General features: G+C 40.3%; 1 protein-coding gene across 4 annotated transcripts in view; it reads right to left on the bottom strand.

Moving 5' to 3' along the window:
- Positions 1-27,341, bottom strand: part of RGS11 (regulator of G protein signaling 11) — a 110,678-nt gene that overhangs the window by 41,228 nt on the left and 42,109 nt on the right. For all 4 annotated transcript variants that reach the window (XM_063430691.1, XM_063430692.1, XM_063430694.1 and 1 more), the window contains 5 exons: positions 24,969-25,075; positions 17,932-17,983; positions 16,342-16,400; positions 9,606-9,682; positions 2,013-2,094 (listed from right to left, as the gene is read on the bottom strand). In XM_063430691.1, the coding sequence (XP_063286761.1) occupies positions 2,013-2,094; positions 9,606-9,682; positions 16,342-16,400; positions 17,932-17,983; positions 24,969-25,075 (377 nt within the window). The remainder of the gene's footprint in view (positions 1-2,012; positions 2,095-9,605; positions 9,683-16,341; positions 16,401-17,931; positions 17,984-24,968; positions 25,076-27,341) is intronic.

Below are 27,341 nucleotides of genomic sequence, written 5' to 3'. Positions count from 1 at the left end.
TAAATATGTGCCCCTACAGATGCATTGTTTTGTGTTATGAAAACATCATTTTTTGCAAGTGTTTCCCTGGCAACACAGAATCCTCTTCCTGGGAGTATAACAGAAAATTAAAATGTGTGAGGACCATAGCGTTTTAATATGTTTCAATATTCTATGGGTGATTATAAATACTTTTAGAGATTGTGTAATCTCTTGCTTCGTAATCGACGGTTTTTGATTTATTGGAAATTGGAAGTCACGCAAGTTTATTTCCTGCTGTGAATTGTCGTAAAAAAAAAAAAAGCACAATTATTCACTATAAACTAGATTGTAGTAAAATATTTTTTTTTGTACTTTAGTACTATTGGGAGTTTACACGTTTTTTCACTGAAGTGAGAATTTAAAGTCAAATTTGCAATTTAAGGCCAAAATAGTTGAAATGGAAAAATAGCTGAATTGGAGACTGCTTTCAGCTCTGCTATTTTGGCCTTAAATTTTAAATTCTATGAGTTCTCACTTTAGTGAAAAATTCTGTGAGTGAAAAACAGTGAATTTCAACTTTATATAATAAAATAGCCAAATTTAAAACATAGCTGTCATGAAGATTTTCCCAGTTCATTTGTTTTAGCTTAATGGGTAACTCTAACCACCATGACTACTTCTGGTTCTAGACGTGGTTATGGTGGTAGGAGTCTGTAAGTGCAAGGCTTCAGTTTAAAACATTGCAAATTCAGAGACATTTGAACTTTTTTTCTATGGGTTAGCCGCACCCGGTACCCAACATGCCTAACATCATTTCTGAGCAAAATCTAAGACTGTCAGGAGGTTCTCTGCAAGGATCTCCCCTCCATCCTTTATTGAAGCCCTCCCCACCTCCCTATGCCCTCCATGTGTTTTTGGTTTATATTCCCTAAGTCCATCCCCAATCTCTCTCCCTTTACTGGCTTAGAACGTGCACGTGTTCTGATCCAGTTAAATGGTCCAATCAAATACATAGAAAATGCTATGAGAAGCATTTGATTGGACCTTGCGATGGCTGCTGTGACGTCAGATGGGGAGTGGAACGCAGCGATGGATTTTAGGTAAATTATAGCTTAGTTTTTTTTATTTAAGTTCATGGAGGGGCTAAGAGGGGATGGGACCACTGGGATCAGTCCTATACAATGTCCCCCAGGACCCTAGCTTTAACTTGGCTGGATGTAGCCTCTTCTGAAGCCTCTTCTGTCTGGGGAGATGCATAGCTTCACCATCATTGCCAGGCCAGCTTGAGGGGTGCAGCCCCTCCAACTCTGCACACGATAACTGTTGGGAAAGCCGCCAAGCTATTCTCTCTGAGGGATGATCATATGATCGTGCAGCCATCATCAGAGGTCGGCGAAGACGGTGTGCAATTTAGTGAGGGTATCAGATGCGGTCTAGAAAGCACATGGGACCTAACATTACAATGGCCCATAGGCTTCCGAGAAATCCAACCTCAGTCCGGCAGATAGAGTTGACAATAGGACCTCCAAGATGTGGACCGGGATGACCCCCACCGGCCTAGAAGGGGATAGGAACAGGGAAGCTGAATGATTGTGTGTGAGTCCAGACCTACATGCCCAACGTTTTCACTAGGCCTCACTATATCCCTTTTCTACTTTGGTCAGCGGATTAGAGTGCTAGTAGTCGATAAACTCAGTTAATTTGAGAGCTAATTGAGTTCTCTCAAGATGGGTCTGTCCACCATGAACCTCAAGCCCCACCCAACGCATATCTGTATTTTAATAACAAACACAGACCCACATCATTACTTTCTCATTGGTTATACACAGTTTGATGATCCATAGTGTCCGTAACAGCAGAAAAAAACCAAAAAAGTTATAGAAGTAGTAAAATATAAAACTGTAGCCACTGTGAATTGGAAGCAATAACTGGTTAGAATTCGGAACACTGGGCCACAGATACAGACTGTGATTATACTCAGTCCCTTCATATATATGGACAATCCGGGGACATACAGTTTGTTGCTAATGTATTATATTAAACCAACTCACTGATGGTTTGCTGACGAGCCAATAAGCCTGCTCCTGACATTCAATCACAATGCGGTCACCTTTTCTTCTCTGTTTTGCTGCCCTGTTGGAGACAAGTCAATATCAGACTAAATAAATCCATATTTTTAGGAATGTGGACAAGGCAATATTTCAAATATTTCATTCATAAATATAATCCCCGGCAGTAATTTGAAACCAGGCAATATCCGTCCATAAAGTGTGAATTATCCACTGCTCTATACAGGAGCCTATGAGTCTAAAAAGTAAAATTCTCAATTGTAGCTGACAGGCCAGGTGAGAAAATAAGACATTAAGCACACTGCAGGGGCGTCTGTGCTGACCTCAATAGCAGCTTACAGTGTCTTATATAGTACTGGTGCCTGGTTTTAGCCAGGCATCTGTATTTACTGAACAAAAAAAGAAAAACTATCTTCCAATATTTCTGTAAAAACATGTGTTTATTGTTTTATTATTAGGTATCCCTAAGCAACATTGTATACACAAATGTTTATTTCTCTGGAAATTACATCACTGTGTAAAACATTGAAAATCACCTATAACTTGTGTTAAATATTCCTGTGATTCTGGCAAAAATAATAATCACAATTCAGTTTAGAAGTGGCACAGCCAAGGCACACGATGTAAATGAACAGGGGAGATGGTAACATTGTAACATTAAGGATTATGCATATAATGTGTCACTCTGAGGTTTAGGCTAGTTATCTAGCAATGTGTGCTAAAACATTCCCAACAGCATCTGTTTTGTTTATTTTACTATTTAATTTTTTTTTTTTTTTTTTTTCAGTTCAGCCAGTATATAAAAAAGATGTGCAAGAATGAGTTGTTTATTTCCACCAATTTTTTTTTCCAGAAACTCTTAAGGAGTTCTCATGGTCTTCCTTTTTTAATTAATGTTTTTATATCCTTCTAATTACGTCCTTTAAAGTCATATTTAGTTTTATTTTGTGATTGTATTCAATAGGACAATGGTCAGGAGAAAAATAAGGAGCAAAAAACACTAAAACGGAATAAAAAGTGTCAAAAAGACTGATTATTTCATCTCATTGCAAAAATAAGTAGAACATAGAAACTACTGTATGAAGGATGGAGGGACGGTTTTATACACGGGCAAATGGTGCACCCGCGCAAAACTGAGGCAAATGTGAAAGTGAATGCGACAACTTATATACATTTCACGTCTCATCTTCTCTGTCAGTTATTCACTAAACACAAAATTTTGCCCGAATGGACAAAATCCAGTGGAAATGACCGAATTCCGACCACATTGGTAATTGGCATATTTACTGAAGCCAAATGCGATCAAAATTCGGAAGGTCCGACCGATTCTGTAACATTCGTTTTGAAGCGATTGGAAAATAAGTAATATCCGCATCTTTACCAATTTACAGCAAGCGAATCAAACATTTATCATCGACCGAATGGCAGCTGAAGATAAACCGAAATATCACGAAATATCATTCACTTGCTTTCATCAAGTATTTGACTGCTGGCAGCACTGATATATATTTAGCAGACATGCCCTACGGATTTTTATTTATTTAAAAAAAAAATTGTAAACATTCTGTCCAGCTAAAATCCAGACCAAATTCATGTCCATTCGGGGCCTGATTTACAGAATTGAGGCATGAATGAATTCCAACAACAATGTTTGGATTTTGATATCCAAATGGCTCAGTACAGCAGCGAATGCCTTTGCTCCATTCGGTATAGGGCCCATTGGACTTTAGTGAATAATACTGTGCATGTTTTCTCTATGCTGACTTCCAGGTGCAAAGGACAGAGCTTATAACATGGACTTACAGGGAGCCAAGATGGAGGCCTCAATTGCAGGATAAAGGGAGTGGATTTCAGCATTTAATTTGAGTTTTCGGTATTCAAAAGCAATTTAGAAAATGTTAAAATTAAGATTAATGACAAAAATAATTTTCCCCTCATATAATGATGAAACATTACAAGCAGTGCCCATTTTTACTAATTATATACAATCTAGCATTGCGTGTGTTCCTGTAAAATCCATGGGGAAATTGCATATTATCTTTGAATATTTTATGACGCATTCGCATCAATATTTAATGTGAGCTTTCCATAATAAGCATAGTGAATGACAAGTTTATTTATTTATGGAAGCTTAAAACATCATGAAAATAAGGTACAGACTAAAAGCTTCTAATAAAAATCTGCTCGTTCTTACACAGTGGCATTTTACACAAACAGAAAACGGGTTCAGCATTGAGAAAAGGAAAACACTGCGCGACTCTACAGTTACTAAATAAATCAAGTTTTAGCGGTTCAAAGAAAAAGACACATTGATTTAAATGGGAGAACTATATCCAACTCTAAGACTTGATCAAACAGTTTGAAAATCAGAACTCAAATCTCCACAATTTCCTGTTTAGTGAACAGACTCCGATAATGGGAAAATATTCTGTTATAGAGCATAAACCGTATTTTTTATTTTCCCGTCCCTACTGCTTTTTGGGCTACGTTTCCAAACAGTTGATTATAAGAAAATAAAGATTATAGGATATTTGTCATTTTTCAGATTCCCCAATATGAGGAACATTTTATTTGATTTATTTATTTTAACTTTGACTGTGGTTTAAATTGATGTTAATTAATGCTGATCTTAGATTTGATTCGCTTATAATTTATGAATGTGTATTATATGTCTATAGATTAGATCATAAATGACTATATTCTTGCAAAGAAATGCTGATTCTAATAAGCAAAATTTCACTATTCACTAATCTCCAAACTGTAGAGATATAGAGAATAAAACTAGCTGAATAGCAAACAAAATCTTCAGCTCAGCGATAGTCACGGGTCGGCTTGGTCTATAAAAGGATTGTATTTCTAAGGTGAGGAGATCATTCTGTGCCCTGAAAAGTTTTTATAAACAAAACGTATTCACCCTTCTTCTCTCAACGCGCTGGTCTCCCTGTGGTCACTGCTCCAGTCCCGACTGAGATCATCATTAGTGATAATCTCAGCCAATCCAATGTTTCTACATACGATTTTTCATTTAACGTAGAAAAATGCAAAGTTATGCACTTCGGGGTTAAGAATGCACAAGCAATTTACACCCTAAATGGTAGTGAACTAGGGATAACCACACACGAGAAGGATTTGGGAATTGTTATAGACAACAAAGTAGGTAGCAATATGCAATGTCAATCTGCCGTTGCTAAGGCCAGTAAGGTTTTATCATGTATAAATAGGGGCATAAATTCTCGAGATGAAAATATAATTTTGCCTCTTTATAAATCGCTGGTAAGACCACACCTTGAATATGCTGTGCAATTTTGGGCACCTGTTCTAAAGAAGGATATCATTGTACTAGAAAAAGTGCAGAGACGAGCTACAAAATTGATAAAAGGAATGGAACATTTTAGTTATGAAGAAAGGTTAAAAAATTTAAATCTCTTCAGTTTGGAAAAACGGCGCCTTAGAGGGGATATGATAACATTATACAAATATATTCGGGGCCAGTACAAACCATTATCTGGAAATCTATTCATAAACAGGGCTATACATAGGACACGAGGTCACACATTTAGGCTAGAAGAAAGGAGATTTCATCTAAGGCAAAGAAAAGTTTTTTTTACAGTAAGAGCAATAAGGATATGGAATTCTCTGCCTGAAGAGGTGGTTTTGTCAGAGTCTGTACAGATGTTTAAATTGCAATTGGATAAATACTTGCAAAAACATAACATACAGGGATACAATTTCTAATTAGTGGGGTAATAGCTGCTTGATCCAAGGAGACATCTGACTGCTATTTTGGGGTCAAGGAGGATTTTTTCCCTAGTTTGTTGCAAAATTGGAAGCGCTTCAGACTGGGTTTTTTGCCTTCTTTTGGATCAACAGCAAAAAACATATGTGAGGAAGGCTGAACTTGATGGACGCAAGTCTCTTTTCAGCTATCTCACTATGTAACTATGTAACTATGAGTGCGTTGGGGGGGGGGGGGGGGGGGCTACTGCACATGCACAGCATTTGCCATGCTGTGCCAACCAGCATCTCCTCACAGAGATGCAGTAAATTAATGCATACCCATATGGAGTGTAAACTCATATGGAGTGTGAAACACCAAACGTTGGCTCTGTAAAGATTGCAGGTTCACACCAGGAAGGGCCTCTAGAGGCTGTCTGAGTGATTGATTGTCCCAGTGACAGCCACTAGAAGTGTCCTTGGGAAGCAATGTCAACCCTGCCTTTTCTCAGAATATCCAGTGTTTGCAATGTTCAGCCTGCTAGGACAGCAATTTCACACCATAACCACTACGTTAAGCTGTAGTGCAAAAGTACTAGGCAACCTTCGAAACTTCAGGTGTTGTGAACCACATCTCCCATAATGCTCTAACAGTTATAATGTTGGCAAAGCATCATGGGAGATGTCTTCCTCAACATCTGAAGTGCCAAAGGTTGCCTACCCTTGCGTATTGTTTCTGGTGCTAAGAATGTCCCTTTAAACGGTGACTTTGGGCTTTCAAATTAACCACAGCTTGGAGTCTGCTGAGTACAGGAGTCTCCTGCATGCTGCATTAAAACTCTGCGGCCATCATACCGGGCTTAGAAACGAGCACGCAGACAGACATAGGTAATGCAATTTGTTACCAGGCAAGGAGAACACACACAGGGTTATTCATCAAAGTGTGAGTAGTCTGGAATTCAAAGTACATTTAAACTTTCAGACTGGAGAGAATAACTAAACCCACAGCTGCTTTGGAGAATTTTTGTTAATTTGGCTATTTATGTAAAATGTGAGATCCGGTTAGAATTTACTCTAAATTCCCTACAGTTGACACTTTTAATAACCCTCTAAGCTCCTGCACTCTATACTGAACTCTTTTTTTTAAAGTACAGATGGTTGTCTTAAAAAAGCCCAGAATGAGTCATTACCTGCCTGTAACATATATAATATTTGTGTACGGGATTATGGAAGGGGCGCACATTAACCTGTGTGTAGTTTTAATATAAAAGAGTCGGTTGAGGTGTGCCGAAACCGACGTGAGGTTAGGCCTGCAAAAAGAGGGCCCACCCAGGTATAATGATATGAAAAGAGGGTGTGGTGGGAGGGAATTTCCAAAATCGTCGAAGACAGGTGAGTAAGGGGTTTGCTGGGTTTAAATAGGGTTAAAATCCCTCCCACAACTTCAGGCATACGCCTTCTATATATATATATATATACACATATATATGCCCAAGCATATATGGGAAATAAGGGAAATATCTCCAACTGAGCTAAATTGGAGATTGGATCCAACATGGGCTAATTTAACCTAAAGTGTGCAAGGCCAAATCGCTCCAGTCAACGAAAGCTCACCGTTTAATGAATATCTCAAATGATTTAATATGTATTTCTGTTATACTTGCCCCAAGTTTTGACTTCTTCACTCCAGTAAAACCCGAGTATCTAATAAGAGAAATCAAATTTATTTAATGGGCCTCAGCATCCATTTTAATCATTTATTCTTATTTTAAGGCATGTGCCGAAGTGACATTTTTTCAATTTGTGCTGAATTTTCAAATTCTCTTAGAAAGACTCAGCAACATCCAGAATTCTTTATAAGTTAAAAAGCCTTCTGAATCTGCGGGGAGTGGGTACACGTGGGGCTCAGCTGCCAGTCTCGAGAGGGTGAGGGGGGGGAGAAGTACTGCTTGGCAGATGCCATGTTTGGAGACTGATTTCAAAGCTTGCCTCCGGCTCTGCGCTATTTGGCAAAACAGATTCAATAAAACAGAAATGCATCAGGGTCCGTTTGAATGAAATGCTGAAATAAAATGAGACTGTAATGCTAATTAACTACTACGTATTCAAACAGAGCTATTTGTTACATTTTATCTTTATTTGCTAGGTTTGAGAAGATTGTGTTTTTAAAGGTTGCAAGAGATCAATATTATGTTATTGTGTGTCTATATGGCACCAACATAGACCATAGTGCAGATTAGATATGTAGAATTAAAAAGCAGTCAGCACATGGCTAAATGGTGATGATAATTAATTTGAGCACATATTCAAGTGAAAGAAAAGAATCTGTAATCGAAAGACAGTATTTGCAATAAAATAAAACAAAATGTTCTGTTATCATATTTTGCTTCTGTAAATTGAGGCACAGGGAACAGGTAGGGGCAAACAGGTAGTGCCAAAGGTTGCCTACCCCTGAGGTAGGGTAAGGATAAATTTAGTAGAAGAAAACAAATGGAGAGATAAGGAATAAAAATTAAAAAAAGAAAGAAACATTGTTAACATTGTTTCAAACATTGATAAGTCGAAAGGAAAAGCGGTCTCCTGCTCAATTTTTAAGGCACGTTTCTGCTGTTTTTAAAGCTATTTTTAACAATAGATTTTAATCTACCTACCACTGTTATGTTAAGCTCTAATCTAAACCTCCAATTTTGTGTTCTCTACATCAGGAAAAAAAATAGCTACAAAGACTTAAAGGGACACTCCAGGCACCAGAACAAATTTTGTGCGTTTTACAACTTTTGTCATAAATAATTAGCTGTGATTCTGAATGTTCAGTGTTTATGTAGTTTTTTTCAAAAAACAAGCAAATAAATACTTTGCATAAACCCAGACAGACTGGGATCACAGCAATTTGTTATATAGTTATTCTCGGTGTTGGTGACTTCCTGCATGCCCAACAGACACAATGAGATTGCATAGAATTCTCCAGGCATTTACGCCAATTCTTCTGGTGGACTCGCCCCCTTCCTAGGTGGTTTCACCCCTTTGGGAGGCACCAGTGACGCAATTCACATCACGGACTGCCCCCCTTCCCATAGTCTCAGCATCTTTAGACTGCACCAAACCTTTACTGTAGAGGCGTAAATATAAATATATGAATTGATTCTTTTAAAATTAACCTGTCATGTACGTGACATGCAACAATGATACAAAAAATAATGTATGCGTAAAAGTAGAAAACAAGAAAATACAAGAAATCTCTGATCACTTAGCTCCCAAATTTCAAATAAAAAAACCAAAGGAAAATGAATTTATTAAAAAAACACATGAAAACCTATTTAGTTTCGAAAAACGTCGCCCGAGAGGGGATATGATAACATTATACAAATATATTCGGGGCCAATACAAACCATTGTGTGGAAATCTATTCTCAAACCGGACTTTACATAGGACACGAGGCCATGCGTTTAGACTAGAAGAAATAAGATTTCGTCTAAGGCAAAGGAAAGGTTTTTTTTACTGTAAGAACAATCAGGATGTGGAATTATCTGCCTGAAGAAGTGGTTTTATCAACATACAGATGTTCAAACAGCTACTAGATGCATACTTGCAAAAACAGAATATTCAAGGATATAATCTTTCAATGTAGGGTAATAACTGCTTGATCCAAGGATAAATCTTACTGTCATTCTGGGGTCAAGAAGAATTTTTTTCCTAGCTTGTTGCAAACTTGGAAGTGCTTCAAACTGGGTTTTTTTGCCTTCTTTTGGATCAACAGCAAAAAACATATGTGAGGAAGGCTGAACTTGATGGACGCAAGTCTCTTTTCAGCTATGCAACTATGTAACCAACAGGCGAGATTAATGTATAAAGAGAACCTACCTTAGCTGCTCCCTGGCTTGCATGACTACAAAATCCCAAGTGTGGTTAATTCGTTTATGCAGCTGATTATAATTATCCTGTAACAATACAAAGAGAGACAATTAATATATTTCTGCACATTACGTTGTGGCCTTGGTTAAATCATGAAATCCATCAATATGCGATCTAACATTCTGTATAGTTTGAATAAGATTGACCTGACGTGGCACGCGTCCTATAGTGCAGTGTAGGGACGCATGCTGTATTGAGCTAATTGAAGTCTTATTATTGCAAAATTAGTATTGGGGTCTCACCAATGTGAAACGGATTACTGGATCTCCTCAGTTTGAGGATAGTAGCCGTGTCTCGTCTGTATAAGAATAGGTACTACTTCTCATCAGTGTGAAGATAGTAACTGGGTGTCAGTGAGAGGATAGTAACTGGGTCTCAGTGTGAGGATAGTAACTGGGTGCCAGTGTGAGGATAGTAACTGGGTGTCAGTATGAGGATAGTAACTGTGTCTCAGTGTGAGGATAGTAACTGGGTGCCAGTGTGAGGATAGTAACTGGGTGTCAGTATGAGGATAGTAACTGTGTCTCAGTGTGAGGATAGTAACTGTGTCTCAGTGTGAGGATAGTAACTGGGTGCCAGTGTGAGGATAGTAACTGGGTGTCAGTATGAGGATAGTAACTGTGTCTCAGTGTGAGGATAGTAACTGGGTGCCAGTGTGAGGATAGTAACTGGGTGTCAGTATGAGGATAGTAACTGGGTCTCAGTGTGAGGATAGTAACTGGGTGTCAGTATGAGGATAGTAACTGTGTCTCAGTGTGAGGATAGTAACTGGGTGCCAGTGTGAGGATAGTAGCTGGGTGCCAGTATGAGGATAGTAACTGGGTCTCAGTGTGAGGATAGTAACTGAGTGTCAGTATGAGGATAGTAACTGTGTCTCAGTGTGAGGATAGTAACTGGGTCTTAGTGTGAGGATAGTAACTGGGTGCCAGTGTGAGCATAGTAACTGTGTCTCAGTGTGAGTATAGTAATTGGGTGCCAGTGTGAGGATAGTAACTGGGTGTCAGTATGAGGATAGTAACTGTGTCTCAGTGTGAGGATAGTAACTGGGTGCCAGTGTGAGGATAGTAACTGCGTGCCAGTATGAGGATAGTAACTGGGTCTCAGTGTGAGGAGAGAAACTGGGTCTCAGTGTGAGGATAGTAACTGTGTGTCAGTATGAGGATAGTAACTGTGTCTCAGTGTGAGGATAGTAACTGGGTGCCAGTGTGAGGATAGTAACTGGGTCTCAGTGTGAGGATAGTGACTGGGTGTCAGTATGAGGATAGTAACTGCGTGCCAGTATGAGGATAGTAACTGGGTCTCAGTGTGAGGATAGTAACTGTGTGCCAGTATGAGGATAGTAACTGGGTCTCAGTGTGAGGATAGTAACTGGGTCTCAGTGTGAGGATAGTAACTGGGTGTCAGTATGAGGATAGTAACTGTGTCTCAGTGTGAGGATAGTAGCTGGGTGCCAGTATGAGGATAGTAAATGTGTCTCAGTGTGAGGATAGTAACTGAGTGCCAGTGTGAGGATAGTAACTGAGTGCCAGTATGAGGATAGTAACTGGGTCTCAGTGTGAGGATAGTAACTGGGTCTCAGTGTGAGGATAGTAACTGGGTGTCAGTATGAGGATAGTAACTGTGTCTCAGTGTGAGGATAGTAACTGGGTGCCAGTGTGAGGATAGTAACTGCGTGCCAGTATGAGGATAGTAACTGGGTCTCAGTGTGAGGATAGTGACTGGGTGTCAGTATGAGGATAGTAACTGCGTGCCAGTATGAGGATAGTAACTGGGTCTCAGTGTGAGGATAGTAACTGTGTGCCAGTATGAGGATAGTAACTGGGTCTCAGTGTGAGGATAGTAACTGGGTGTCAGTATGAGGATAGTAACTGTGTCTCAGTGTGAGGATAGTAACTGGGTGCCAGTATCAGGATAGTAACTGTGTCTCAGTGTGAGGATAGTAACTGAGTGCCAGAGTGAGGATAGTAACTGTGTCTCAGTGTGAGGATAGTAACTGGGTCTCAGTGTGAGGATAGTAACTGGGTGTCAGTATGAGGATAGTAACTGTGTCTCAGTGTGAGGATAGTAACTGAGTGCCAGTGTGAGGATAGTAACTGTGTCTCAGTGTGAGGATAGTAACTGGGTCTTAGTGTGAGGATAGTAACTGGGTGCCAGTGTGAGCATAGTAACTGTGTCTCAGTGTGAGTATAGTAATTGGGTGCCAGTGTGAGGATAGTAACTGGGTGTCAGTATGAGGATAGTAACTGTGTCTCAGTGTGAGGATAGTAACTGGGTGCCAGTGTGAGGATAGTAACTGCGTGCCAGTATGAGGATAGTAACTGGGTCTCAGTGTGAGGAGAGAAACTGGGTCTCAGTGTGAGGATAGTAACTGTGTGTCAGTATGAGGATAGTAACTGTGTCTCAGTGTGAGGATAGTAACTGGGTGCCAGTGTGAGGATAGTAACTGGGTCTCAGTGTGAGGATAGTGACTGGGTGTCAGTATGAGGATAGTAACTGCGTGCCAGTATGAGGATAGTAACTGGGTCTCAGTGTGAGGATAGTAACTGTGTGCCAGTATGAGGATAGTAACTGGGTCTCAGTGTGAGGATAGTAACTGGGTCTCAGTGTGAGGATAGTAACTGGGTGTCAGTATGAGGATAGTAACTGTGTCTCAGTGTGAGGATAGTAGCTGGGTGCCAGTATGAGGATAGTAAATGTGTCTCAGTGTGAGGATAGTAACTGAGTGCCAGTGTGAGGATAGTAACTGAGTGCCAGTATGAGGATAGTAACTGGGTCTCAGTGTGAGGATAGTAACTGGGTCTCAGTGTGAGGATAGTAACTGGGTGTCAGTATGAGGATAGTAACTGTGTCTCAGTGTGAGGATAGTAACTGGGTGCCAGTGTGAGGATAGTAACTGCGTGCCAGTATGAGGATAGTAACTGGGTCTCAGTGTGAGGATAGTGACTGGGTGTCAGTATGAGGATAGTAACTGCGTGCCAGTATGAGGATAGTAACTGGGTCTCAGTGTGAGGATAGTAACTGTGTGCCAGTATGAGGATAGTAACTGGGTCTCAGTGTGAGGATAGTAACTGGGTGTCAGTATGAGGATAGTAACTGTGTCTCAGTGTGAGGATAGTAACTGGGTGCCAGTATCAGGATAGTAACTGTGTCTCAGTGTGAGGATAGTAACTGAGTGCCAGAGTGAGGATAGTAACTGTGTCTCAGTGTGAGGATAGTAACTGGGTCTCAGTGTGAGGATAGTAACTGGGTGTCAGTATGAGGATAGTAACTGTGTCTCAGTGTGAGGATAGTAACTGAGTGCCAGTATGAGGATAGTAACTGTGTCTCAGTGTGAGGATAGTAATTGGGTCTCAGTGTGAGGATAGTAACTGGGTGTCAGTATGAGGATAGTAACTGTGTCTCAGTGTGATGATAGTAACTGGGTGCCAGTATGAGGATAGTAACTGTGTCTCAGTGTGAGGATAGTAACTGAGTGCCAGTGTGAGGGTAGTAACTGATTGCCAGTGTGAGGATAGTAACTGTGTCTCGGTGTGAGGATAGTAACTGGGTCTCAGTGTGAGGATAGTAACTGGGTGTCAGTATGAGGATAGTAACTGTGTCTCAGTGTGAGGATAGTAACTGGGTGCCAGTATGAGGATAGTAACTGGGTGTCAGTGAGAGGATAGTAACTGGGTGTCAGTGAGAGGATAGTAACTGGGTGTCAGTGAGAGGATAGTAACTGGGTGTCAGCGTGAGGATAGTAACTGGGTGTCAGTGTGAGGATAGTAACTGTGTCTCAGTGTGAGGATAGAAACTGGGTGTCAGTGAGAGGATAGTAACTGGTTCTCAGTGTGAGGTTAGTAACTGGCTGTCAGTATGAGGATAGTAACTGTGTCTCAGTGTGAGGATAGTAACTGGGTGCCAGTGTGAGGATAGTAACTGCGTGCCAGTATGAGGCTAGTAACTGGGTCTCAGTGTGAGGATAGTAACTGTGTCTCAGTGTGAGGATAGTAACTGTGTCTCAGTGTGAGGATAGTAACTGGGTGCCAGTATGAGGATAGTAACTGTGTCTCAGTGTGAGGATAGTAACTGAGTGCCAGTGTGAGGATAGTAACTGGGTGCCAGTATGAGGATAGTAACTGGGTGTCAGTGAGAGGATGGTAACTGGGTGTCAGTGAGAGGATAGTAACTGGGTGTCAGCGAGAGGATAGTAACTGGGTGTCAGTGTGAGCATAGTAACTGTATCTCAGTGTGAGGATAGAAACTGGGTGTCAGTGAGAGGATAGTAACTGGTTCTCAGTGTGAGGATAGTAACTGAGTGCCAGTGTGAGGATAGTAACTGTGTCTCGGTGTGAGGATAGTAACTGTGTCTCAGTGTGAGGATAGTAACTGGGTGCCAGTATGAGGATAGTAACTGTGTCTCAGTGTGAGGATAGTAACTGGTTCTCAGTGTGAGGATAGTAACTGAGTGCCAGTGTGAGGATAGTAACTGAGTGCCAGTGTGAGGATAGTAACTGTGTCTCGGTGTGAGGATAGTAACTGGGTCTCAGTGTGAGGATAGTAACTGGGTGTCAGTATGAGGATAGTAACTGTGTCTCAGTGTGAGGATAGTAACTGGGTGCCAGTATGAGGATAGTAACTGTGTCTCAGTGTGAGGATAGTAACTGAGTGCCAGTGTGAGGATAGTAACTGGGTGCCAGAATGAGGATAGTAACTGGGTGTCAGTGAGAGGATAGTAACTGGGTGTCAGTGAGAGGATAGTAACTGGGTGTCAGCGTGAGGATAGTAACTGGGTGTCAGTGTGAGGATAGTAACTGTGTCTCAGTGTGAGGATAGAAACTGGGTGTCAGAGAGAGGATAGTAACTGGGTCTCAGTGTGAGGATAGTAACTGGGTCTCAGTGCGAGAATAGTAACTGGGTCTCAGTGTGAGGATAGTAACTGGGTGTCAGTATGAGGACAGTAGCTGGGTGTCAGTATGAGGATAGTAACTGGGTCTCAGTGTGAGGATAGTAACTGGGTATCAGTGTGAGGACAGTAACTGGGTCTCAGTGTGAGGATAGTAACTGGGTCTCAGTGTGAGGATAGTAACTGGGTGTCAGTGTAAGGTAGTAACTAGGTCTCAGTGTGAGGATAGTAACTGGGTGTCAGTGTGAGGATAGTAACTGGGTTTCAGTATGAGGATAGTAACGGTTTCTCATTGTGAGGATAGTAACTGGGTGTCAGTGCGAGGATAGTAACTGGGTGTCAGTGTGAGGATAGTAACTGGGTCTCAGTGTGAGGATAGTAACTGGGTGTCAGTGTAAGGTAGTAACTAGGTCTCAGTGTGAGGATAGTAACTGGGTGTCAGTGTGAGGATAGTAACTGGGTTTCAGTATGAGGATAGTAACGGTTTCTCATTGTGAGGATAGTAACTGGGTGTCAGTGCGAGGATAGTAACTGGGTGTCAGTGTGAGGATAGTAACTGGGTGTCAGTGTGAGGATAGTAACTGGGTGTCAGTGCGAGGATAGTAACTGGGTGTCAGTGTGAGGATAGTAACTGGGTGTCAGTGCGAGGATAGTAACTGGGTGTCAGTGTGAGGATAGTAACTGGGTGTCAGTGCGAGGATAGTAACTGGGTGTCAGTGTGGGGATAGTAGCTCTGCGCACTAGAGCCTTTTGTGGCTCCATAGGTCCTGCCAATAAGATGCTCGCGAACGTGCGTGTGTCGTCACATCGACGTCACATGATTGGAATCGACGTCCTTTGGGCATTTAAACTCAGTTTGAATGTTTCCCAGTGCCCTGTCATGATTTCTGTTTAGTTATCCGTTTATTGTATTGATTCTGGTGTATGTAGACCTCGGCTTGTACTTTGACTATTCTGAATTCTGTATCTCTTGATCTTTGATTTGTCTACCGTTTACGTACCTTCTGTTTCCCTGACCTCGAATTGTCCTGTAAATTTGTATTATCTATATTTAATCCAGCCATTCTAAGGTCCGGTAATAAGTTTTAGGGTTTCTGATTTGTATTATATTAGTTACGTGAAGTTCTGCGTGTTGGGTATTACTGGGAGACTAGTTGGGGACTATCCTGACAGCTAGTCACTAAGCAGTATATGTTTAAGGTCTATTGAAGGATCTCATCAGTGACATTCAAGGATGCCATGGATATGATGCTAGATGTCTAGTAATATCACAATATTTATCTCACCTATTGAGAGTATTTAGTATTACGTATGCTCAGTTTAAAGAATGTTTTTGTTCTTAGAAATCTAATTTACATGTAACTGTTGATCTGGGGAACATCTGGCTGCATTTTAGCAAAGCTATGTTTAGCGTTCGCTCGAAGCCAAATTTATGACCCGTTTAAAACAGGCAGATGTTCTTCAAAGCAAAGTTTTATTTGCTAGCGATTTATTTTCATGAAATTAACTCTTTACCAACCCTTCAACGTCCATTCCTCATTACACCAATCATTCCTGGGTATTTTATCTAAAAATTTACCACACGCAAGTGATAGATACTCTTCAGGCTCACATTGTTAATGCTGGTTCAAAATATCATTCCGGTGGGTAATTCTTCTCTCTCTACTTGTGTCAGATTGAGTTTCCCAATGTCGTTATCTAGCCACTATGATAATTTCACTAGCCACCATAGCTGGTGTGCCATAGCTGAGTCACCAATGGTCCATTTGGTAAATGCATGTAAAAATAATTAATAATCACCTTTTCATACTCCACGAGGTCTCCCTGTTTTCTTATATTCTTCTTGGCAAGATAAATTGCTAATAAAACAAAATTATATTTCATTATTGGTAACTGGGTTACTATTAGAAATAAACACATTATTTGCTCTGATAACAGATTTCTTCTTCCTTTCGTGGCTTCACTCCTTCTCCCAATGAATTTTCACGTTCATGCACGATGAGGGGCATGTGCACCCAAGAACCAGGTCACCCATGAAATGCCTGTTAAGACTAAAACCACCAATGCACATAAATGCCTAACCACTACATTACATTGAGTACCAAACCACTCAGGAATGTTGAACACCAAAAACACTTGTGCACATCAACAACAAACCACACATTGAGCACCACGCTATTTGTGCAAATCAACACCAAACCACACACTGAGCACCAAGCTATTTGTGCAAATCAACACCAAACCACACATCGTGAGAGAGAGTGTGGCGTCATCTGGAAATGTTTTTGAATAATTTTCAGAAGGCGAACAAAATAACTTCAAAATAGAAACGTACGCTGATTTCTACGAAACACTAGACATGTGCAAAGATTAGTTTTCAGCAATTTGTCAGAATAAAATTCCAACAATTATCGAAAAAAAACAATTAGGAAAATGTGGTTATCGAATCAGAATCATTCGAACCGAATCAGAATTATCCAAATTAACATCCTTATAAAAGGACCTAATTCAGGTGATTCTGATTTGATTCATTTCTGAACTAACCAAATTTTCAGAATCGATTAGTTCGACATATGCCAGGAATTTTATTTTGACAATTCACATTTTTGCATGTCTACTGAACAGAATCCTTATCTCTGCTCACAACTGCAAATAAATTAGTGAATGCACGCAACTGCCCAATATATGTCTGGGAGCATATTGGCATCAAACCTGGACTGGCTATCGGGCAAACGGCCAAATGCCCGGTGTGAGGCGATGGCCATGGGCCGAGGCTGGAAAGGGAGATCCTTTCATTTCCCCTGCCAGCCCATGTACAACTTGTCTTGCTGTGGGCCCTCTCGGGCCGGTGAGAAGATCAAAGATCTCCCTCACCGGCCCACTGTCAAGTCGTTTCAGCAGAGGAAGGGTAAGACCCGGGAGGCTCTGTGTTCATTCCACGAGAGGAGCTGCAGGCTAAAGTGCTACCGCTGGACCACCAGGGCTTGCAGTATTATGTCCCCACTACCGTATGACCAGAACTGACAGTTGTAAGCCACTACCTAGTCTGTACAGAGAAATCAAAAGCAGGTTTCAGATCGTAGATTTTTACTGCAAATTAAGAACTTTCCAAGGTGAATGTGTTTTAATTTGTTCTAATTTTTCTTTTGTTTTTTTATTACATTATTAATAGAATGCACCCAGACTGGGTTGTCTCTTTAAGATCTTAAGTCATGAGATGAAAAAAAGGTTTTAATATTATAGAACTCACGGTATATAAGAGGTAATCCCATAATCCTCGCAGATGGAATAATTTCAGTCTTTAATTAAATATAGAAACGTCTGCTTTAATGATGAAGAAAATGACTTCATATCATGTAAAATGTAACAGATCCAAGTCTTTGCTCTTACCGTAATCCAGCTCGGTGGCAGGCCACTTATTTGTAGTCCAAAAATAGGGAGTCTAGGGGAGAAAATAATATATTTAATGAGAGATAAAATACTGACATTAAAGCCGACATCACATGGAAAATGATCTCTTTTCACGTCTGCGGACATCCTGTTTGTTTCTGTTTCAAAGAGACGCTGGGAGATTTAAATATCCTACACTCGTTAACAAGACATTCTATGTGGGGTTTGCAAAACGTGAACAAATTGATCCTTTAACTTCTTTTTATGGGTTTAATACTCTATCTGGTTTCAAAAATATTATAGAAAGCGTATCTTTCATTTAAGGACAGTCACATTTTCTAAATCTTAAAATAGAAGTTATTGCGTCTTAACACATACATACTAGCGCCTATAATAAGTCCTGCTTGTTTACAAACATATGGGTGTCCAAACTTGGGAGACCGAAGTAGGGTATCGATCTACCACCCGCTGCTTCCGCCACTAACGGGACGTGGTTTCCGTATCACGAAGTCAGCTTGCAATTCAGCCGTTTGCTTACTAAACACCATTTGTTCTCTCTAAATTTTGTAATTAAGTTTCCTAATCACTAAGATTTGGTGTTCAGGGAATAAATTCTAGTGTGTAATATAAAATGATCTCCAGGTGGTGGCGCTGTCCCTGCATGGGGGGGGGGGGGTACCAGATGCTGTTAAAGCAGAGCTTGCTGGCACTGAAAGGGTTGCCATTTATTATTAAAAAGGTTCTGTTTGTACAATTAGTGGTCATGAAATAATCATTCTCTCCCTGCTCCATATTTATGTAACATCGTTCAGGGTGATTAGAGACAGGGTTATGCACTGAAGTGAGATTTGTCAGAAAATCAAAGTGAATTCAAAATGGATTCCACGTTTAAGGCAAAATTAATCAAACTGGAAAAATTCTCCAAGTCAGCTAGGCTTCCAGTTTGACTGCTTTGGCCTTAAATGTGAAATCCATTTTGGATTCCCTACCGTCGTCATTTAGTGATTAACCCTAACAATGTGTGCCTTGAAATCTACATTATGTGTCCTTACAAGATCTCCGAGTCAGTCCTCCTCCATTTTGAATTTGAAAATGTTGAGAATTGGGTGACGAAAATGCACCCCATAAATGTGTCAGCACCATAATTCCCATGATGCTTTATGGCCACTGTTGGTCTAGAGCAGGTGTAGCCGTCAGGTAGACCCCCACCTGTTTGATAACTACAAGCCCTATCACATAGCTCCCAACATTCCACACAGACAAAGAGGAACACTTTCATTTTAGGGCTGTTAGTCAGAGTTGTGACCAGTAGTGGTGCGATTCTAAAACATTTTAGGTGACTTACTAATAACAATTTATACAACTAAAATGTAATTTAGACAAGGACAATGTATCTTATTTACACAGACTGATTTCTAAATACATTTACTGTAGTTTAAAGACACATTACTGGGAGTATTATTGCTGTGGAGCTCTGTTATACACTCACACACATTGCTGGGAGTATTATTGCTGTGGAGCTCAGTTATACACTCAGATACATAACTGGGAGTATTATTGCTGTGGAGCTCTGTTATACACTCAGATACATAACTGGGAGTATTATTGCTGTGAAGCTCTGTTATACACTCAGACACATTACTGGGAGTATTATTGCTGTGGAGCTCTGTTATACACTCAGACACATTACTGGGAGTATTATTGCTGTGGAGCTCTGTTATACACTCAGACACATTACTGGGAGTATTATTGCTGTGGAGCTCTGTTATACACTCAGACACATTACTGGGAGTATTATTGCTGTGGAGCTCTGTTATACACTCAGATACATAACTGGGAGTATTATTGCTGTGAAGCTCTGTTATACACCCAGACATATTACTGGGAGTATTATGGCTGTGGAGCTCTGTTATACACTCAGACACATTGCTGGGATTATTATTGCTGTGGAGCTCTGTTATACACTCAGACACATTACTGGGAGTATTATTGCTGTGGGGCTCTGTTATACACTCAGACACATTACTGGGAGTATTATTGCTGTGGAGCTCTGTTATACACTCAGACACATTACTGGGAGTATTATTGCTGTGGAGCTCTGTTATACACTCAGACACATTACTGGGAGTATTATTGCTGTGGAGCTCTGTTATACACTCAGACACATTACTGGGAGTATTATTGCTGTGGAGCTCTGTTATACACTCAGACACATTACTGGGAGTAGTATTGCTGTGGGGCTCGGTTATACACTCAGACACATTACTGGGAGTATTATTGCTGTGGAGCTCTGTTATACACTCAGACACATTACTGGTAGTATTATTGCTGTGGAGCTCAGTTATACACAGACACATTACTGGGAGTATTATTGCTGTGGAGCTCTGTTATACACTCAGACACATTACTGGGAGTATTATTGCCGTGGAGCTCTGTTATACACTCAGACACATTACTGGGAGTATTATTGCTGTGGAGCTCTGTTATACACTCAGACACAGTACTGGGAGTATTATTGCTGTGGAGCTCTGTTATACATTCAGACACATTACTGGGAGTATTGTTGCTGTGGAGCTCTGTTATACACTCAGACACATTACTGGGAGTATTATTGCTGTGGAGCTCTGTTATACACTCAGACACATTACTGGGAGTATTATTGCTGTGGAGCTCTGTTATACACTCAGACACATTACTGGGAGTATTATTGCTGTGGAGTTCTGTTATACACTCAGGCACATTACTGGGAGTATTATTGCTGTGGAGTTCTGTTATACACTCAGACACATTACTGGGAGTATTATTGCTGTGGAGTTCTGTTATACACTCAGACACATTACTGGGAGTATTATTGCTGTGGAGCTCTGTTATACACTCAGACACATTACTGGGAGTATTATTGCTGTGGAGTTCTGTTATACACTCTGACACATTACTGGGAGTATTATTGCTGTGGAGCTCTGTTATACACTCAGACACACCAACAATATGGAGCTCCTAGAAAAGAGGGACATTAGGAAAAAAGAGGGAACAGATGAACTTGGGCCCATAATAGGGACTGTCCCTCCTAAATAGGAACACACGGAGGAATGCTCTGCAGGGTAGAGCTGGGAGTTTGTATGTTATAATTGCCCCAAAATACTAAAAGGATGTTTTGTAAAACAAGGCCCGTGTACCAGGACTACTTTATTACTTTTAGTAGAAGGCTATTCTGGGTATCTACTATTTCTAACTAGTTTTGTTTATATTTTGTTTTGGAAGAAGCAGCCTTCAATTCCTCTCTATGCTCCCGTTAACCCTGTAGGCTCTGCGCGATCCTCGGAAAATGTTAATAAACTCCATCCAAACGCCAAGGGGAGAAAAAAAAAATAACGAGAAAAAGAAAAATAATCAGGAAGGAAGCAGACAGACGCATTAGGAAACTGCTCCATCTGCAAATACATAACACAATTACCGCAGTGATAAATCGCATTTTAAGTAAATAGGTCTCGTGATGTCATTATTAGACCTCAGAATGTGCCATACTTTGTCTTCAGTATCCTCGCCGGTCCAGGCGACGTAATCTGTGACCCTCCGAAATGCTTTAGGGGAATCTGTCTCATATCAAAAAGTGAAAGGAGGAGACAGCAGGAGGGACTCTGTCTATTTAACGAGAATACTATGTGACACAAATTGGTTTGATCCTGCACTGCAACCTATTTAAATCAATCTCTTGATATGGCATGCTACCTCGCTGTTTACACTGTGCCCCCGCCAAGCACTCTACAGACTGCCAAGCTTATTGAGTCCATGACAGATTACAGTAATTAAATAAGAAAGTGATATTTATAGCTAGATTTCTATCTAGGCTTGCAAAAACAAATATGCCTGTGTCTTTTTCAGAAAAAAAGAAAAATGCTATTTATATATACTTTTTTTGATTAAATAAAATTTGATTATAATTTCTTACGCATTGTTTTTTAAATTTCTTTCCCAATAGTATTAGCTGAATTATTTAAAATGAAAAAAGAGCTGGGCTGGCTTTGCTCGTTAATCCCTGGATCAATCAATTAATTAAAGAGTTATCTCAAACATCATGACCACTTTAATGATTTGAAGTGGTCAGTGTGCTAGGAGTCTGTATGCGCAGTGTTTTGCTTTGAAACGCTTTAAGTACAGAGTTTTACCCTTTACTGGCGGTGGTGTAACTCCACCCACGGCTGCGTCATTGGAGTGTCACTAGCCTGGCCCAGAACAAGAGTCCCGGGCTGGCTAATGTAAATTCTGTGCATATTCCTATTCCAATGATTGGCCGGCGGGATCGACTTCTCTGCTTTCTGTAGCTGTGGACATAGGTAGGATTTGCAAACTGTTGCAAACTAGTTTGCACCATTACCGGGGAGTGGTGCCAGCGTACTCCTGGCATCATAACCTCTATAGCGGGTTAACCCTTTAATAAACAAATAACCCTAACGCTTGGCGTAACCGTCTTCCTTGCAGCCACAATGTTAGTAATGTCGGTCTGTCTTTCAGCCTGTCTGTCTATCTGTCTGCCTTCTCTATAATTCTTTATTTAGCGTGGGTATGCATACTAGTATTACTACATACCTACAGCTTTGGTTGGCAGTAATAAATAACCCAGGGGCACAGCTGGCAAAGGTGCAGAGCATCTGTACTGACAGGTGGCTCGCCAGGCTTGCCCGCCTTTATGCACTCAGCGGATGTACTACAAACGTTCGCACGCACATTGTATGATGTACTCATGCACGCACCTTTTGTAACTTGTGTCAGTGTGAACCCAGGGTATGGGATAAACCCGGCACATCCACAGCAACTGGGAGACTAGAAACCTATACTGTAGAATTGTAGAAAAACATTAATTTTTTATTTTTTTGGTGGGTCCTTACCAGAAAGCTACGGTCGACACTGATTCATTCATTAGAATGGTTGTCTACACCGCACATAGGTAACGAGTGATATACGCAAGCGAATAACACACAGGGCTTTCGCCCTCAACTGTACCGGTGACTGTAATCTTCCCATCATGTTTAATCCCCCTTCTCTTTTTTCTGTACCCCCCTGTTCACATCAAAATGAACGATGAAAAGCCATAAATGAAGAATTTATAAAAAAATAAAAAGAATGGTTGTCAACAACAGCATTTAAAATGTTTGGCCACAGTTGCTGAATTGGTAAAGTAACTTATAGAATGTTTCGTGTTCTTCTAGATTTTTTTTCTAGACGGTTATAAATTCACAGCAACTCACTGTTTAGTGAAGAAACCCTAAAATGTAAGACTGCGCCGGACATAAATTCCCTCAAATAAAACACTGCATAGATATCTATGATCTGGTCTCTTGTGCCTGGATAAATGTCTGTATGTGCTTGGAGGGAAATGTAAACACTGTGTAATTGACATTAGAGTCTCGTTAACTGATTGTCAAATGTAGCAGACTGCGTAAAAGGAATTTGAGCCCAACTCAGTGACTTTCAGCATTGCTGTGTAAAATCAGCGAATGCTGCAATAAATATATAAATATAACATCACAAAGTAATGCATGAACTGAACAACTGTGGGAAATAAACTGAATCTTGAAATTCACACGGATTCTTCCGTAAAGGTTTACTCCAAGTACCATGACCACCTCAGTGATTTGAAGTGGTCATGGTACCTGCAGTCTGTATGTGCAGCGTTTCTCTATAAAACGCGCGTATTCTGAGTTTAACCTGTAGGTGTAACTCTATCAGGACTGGATAATATCAATTCTGTGCATATTGGACTTCTGATGAGAGCCTGTACAGCATGCTGTTTAAAGCGTCCAATGGCAGCACAGCCCCCTGCTCTAAATGCCTCTATGTCCTCCCTTCAGCCCATTCTTCCCCAACAAACCTCCCCCAGCAGGAGGGAACTTGGCCTTGGGGTTGGATTAGACGTAATATTTTGCTTTTTTTTTGTTTTCTTAAGGGATGAAGACACCGGTATAGGATGGGTTTTCTTAAAATAAATTAGTTTTGGTTGGAGTAACCCTCTATGAGTTCACATAAAATGTTGTTATCAACGTCCTAAAGAGGATTACTGCAAACACGCTTTTGTGACTGCTACCAGGGTTGCAAATGGGTAACATGAAGGGGTGGAGCTAGATCTCTTGTTGGTTGCTATCAAATAATTAAGAGCACGTTGGATTGGCGTTCTTATAACAATATTGAGGAGAGTATAAATAACTATTGGTGTATGCACAAAATAGATATAACTAGCATCCTCTTCTCTTGAGAGGCGCCTCTTGCGTCAGAGTCCCGCACCAGTCAGAAACATCACAAAGTTTTTGAAAACACAAAGTTACCTATTTAAAAAAAAATTTTAGCATACAGCATTAACATTAAATAATAACATTGACTTTTTTTACACTCTACATATTAATATAATGTATTTTTAGATGACTTTTCCACTGTATATACCAAATATCAAGGGATGCTTAAAAACACAGCAACATGCAAGGTAGCAGTGATTTTAAAGTTAGTGTACTAACCAACCCCCGTTATAGTGCAAGGTAAAAAGCTATATTTCTCAAATTTAATGATGAATTGGTAAGACAATCCACGGCAGGGGAGAGTGTTATGATGACATAGATGATAATTGGTCCTTAAAGGGTTAAAGAAACAAGCCTGCCCCCTCCCTGTTTTTTTTTTTTTTGTTTTGTTTTAAGTAAAAATTATTGGACAATCAAAAAACTCTATTTGAAATATCTGGGTCAATGTTACAAATAACAGAAATAGGGATATTTTTACATGTATCAACAGATCTCAGCAATAAGATCCTGCGTCAGGGATCGGACAGGACTGGTCAGTGTAAATGCATTTTTTTTGGTGAATACTGTGTCCCCCATGTCCCTTTAACCCCTTAAGGACACATGACATGTGTGACATGTCCTGATTCCGTTTTATTCCAGAAGTTTGATCCTTAAGGGGTTAAGGAGAAATGGTATCGGAGAAAGACTAATGTAGGGCGGCATTAAAATCAATGCTACATTGCAAAGCCATCCATCAAAGCAGCGTACTACCTGAAATCTGTAGGGGGAATCGTCCGCTTTAAGAACGAGATTCCTCGGATCCTTCAGGGGATAGATGTACCCATATTTAACAAGTAAATTTCCAAGGTGAAGAGATTCTAAGAATGGAAACAAAATAATCTATAAATATATGTTAAGCAGCATGGGAAAGCCATCAGCATCCGGCCACAGGTCAACAAGAGCAAAGTGGGTCCCTCCTGCCGTTGGACTGCACCACTGATTACTCTCAGCCGGCTTTCAGATGACTAAGAGTGATTTCGTTGTTTTTTTACATACTGAATAACGCTAAAATCCACTTTAGTGCAAAATTGGAAACAGCGATATTTGTGACCTTGAAACAACGCCATGCCTTGTAGTTTATTGAGAATATTAAATAATTCACATGTTGTTGTAGAATTTTAGTAAGAATTTGAATGTGTTTTTAGGAACTCTTAAATTGACTGACTGCTCATTTAAAAAAAATAAAAAATAAACAACTTTAATGTTACTTTTAATTCTCAAAACACTGTAGTTAAAATGCTTGCTATTCCATGGTTGCATTTTTAACCAAATTGCTAGCAAGTGTTTAATTAAAAGGTAATTACCATTTTATGTATCTGACTCATTTAGTCTTTACTGCTAAGCCACTGGAATAATCGTAAGCAATAATAGAGTTATGGAGTGGACAGGAAGCTGTGGAAGACATTCTGCAAAGCCTAACACTGGTCACATGATAGGACACGATGAACAAGTTATTTGGGAGGAGGGCGATGACGCGTGCTTCTCTCCCGTCCAATAACATCAGTCGCGTTCTAAGAGGAGGTTTGCAGCGACGAGTACCTTTTAGACGTTTAGAAAAAAAGTTAAACAAATCAGCCTCAGAGGGATCAGTCTGACAACAGCCTACGCGTTTCGCAAAGTTAGTTTTTATCACGGCACGTAGATAGTAGGGATGCTGATCCCACTGGTACCAATGTAAACACGTCCGTTTGACTTTTTGCCTCTGTAAGCATTTAATATTTTTCATTTGACATTGTTATTTTGTTGCACACATTTTTATGTTGTTTTTAAAGGGAATAAAAGTGTGTCACTGGACTGAACAGAGAGTATGTATACGCTCAATATTTTCACTATTACAGAATGTATCACGTTTGTACTCCGGTTCCCGTTTCATTTTATTCTACCCAGTGCATCCAATGAATCTCGCCTCGATTCCCATCCTGCCTAGCACTCATTTCATGCATAATTAAAGCACGCTGATGAAGAAACCCTCCCTAATCTGCGATGAAACAGAGACTGATTGCTCTATTCGCTGACAGAAGCACTTCAGCTTCCCAAACCTAACGAGACAGATGTTGCAGAAATCTATCTTTTATTGACTCAGGAATGCATTTATTCTGTCACTTCGTTATGCATTTTGATTTTGTTATTTTTGATGTTTGAATATTTTGGAAAGAGTGGATGTTATTTGGTATGCTGTGAGCCTTTTCTGCAACCCACAGCAGTAAAATGCCCTCAGTGGGGACTCTAGGAAGACACTTATAGGAACCGTATGACGAAACAATATTATACCTTTTTCAGACGGCACTGCAAGCTATTAAAGGATCACTATAGGGTCAGGAACGCAAACATGTATTCCTGACCCTATAGTGTTAACACCACCATCTAGCCCCCCTGGGCCCCTCATGCCTCCATAAATATAGCAAAATCTTACTGTATTCAAGCCTGAAGCTGTAGCATGCTGTTTGCCTCAGAAAAACAAGCAGTCTGCTGACATCATCAGAAGTGGTAGCCTGATCCAATAAAAATGCTTCCCCATAGGATTGGCTGAGATTGACAAAGAGGCAGATCAGAGGCAGAGCCAGCATGATTCAAACACAGCCCTGGCCAATCAGCATCTCCTCATAGAGATGAATTGAATCAATGAATCTCTATGAGGAAAGTTCAGTGTCTGCATGCAGAGGGAGGAGATACTGAATGTTTGGATGCATTTTAGGCAGCCATGACCCAGGAAGGATCTCTAACAGCCATCTGAGGAGTGGCCAGTGAAGTTATCACTAGGATGTAATGTAAACACTGCATTTTCTCTGAAAAGACAGTGTTTACAGCAAAAAGCCTGAAGGTAATGATTCTACTCACCAGAACAAATTCAATAAGCTGTAGTTGTTCTGGTGACTATAGTGTCCCTTTAACCCCTTAAGGACACATTACATGTGTGACATGTCATGATTCCCTTTTATTCCAGAAGTTTGGTCCTTAAGGGGTTAAGGTGCAAGAATGTATATTCTTTTGCATTAACGTCATGCCAGATACAGGATTTTTGCATAAAATGCAAACAAGCATTTGCCTTATAACTCCACCCCCAGAGTTCCACTAACAACAGGA

The sequence above is a fragment of the Pelobates fuscus genome, chromosome 8 (assembly GCF_036172605.1).
Source record: "Pelobates fuscus isolate aPelFus1 chromosome 8, aPelFus1.pri, whole genome shotgun sequence".
NCBI classification, from domain to species: domain Eukaryota; kingdom Metazoa; phylum Chordata; class Amphibia; order Anura; family Pelobatidae; genus Pelobates; species Pelobates fuscus.
This window is presented reverse-complemented; position numbering and strand designations above follow the sequence as displayed.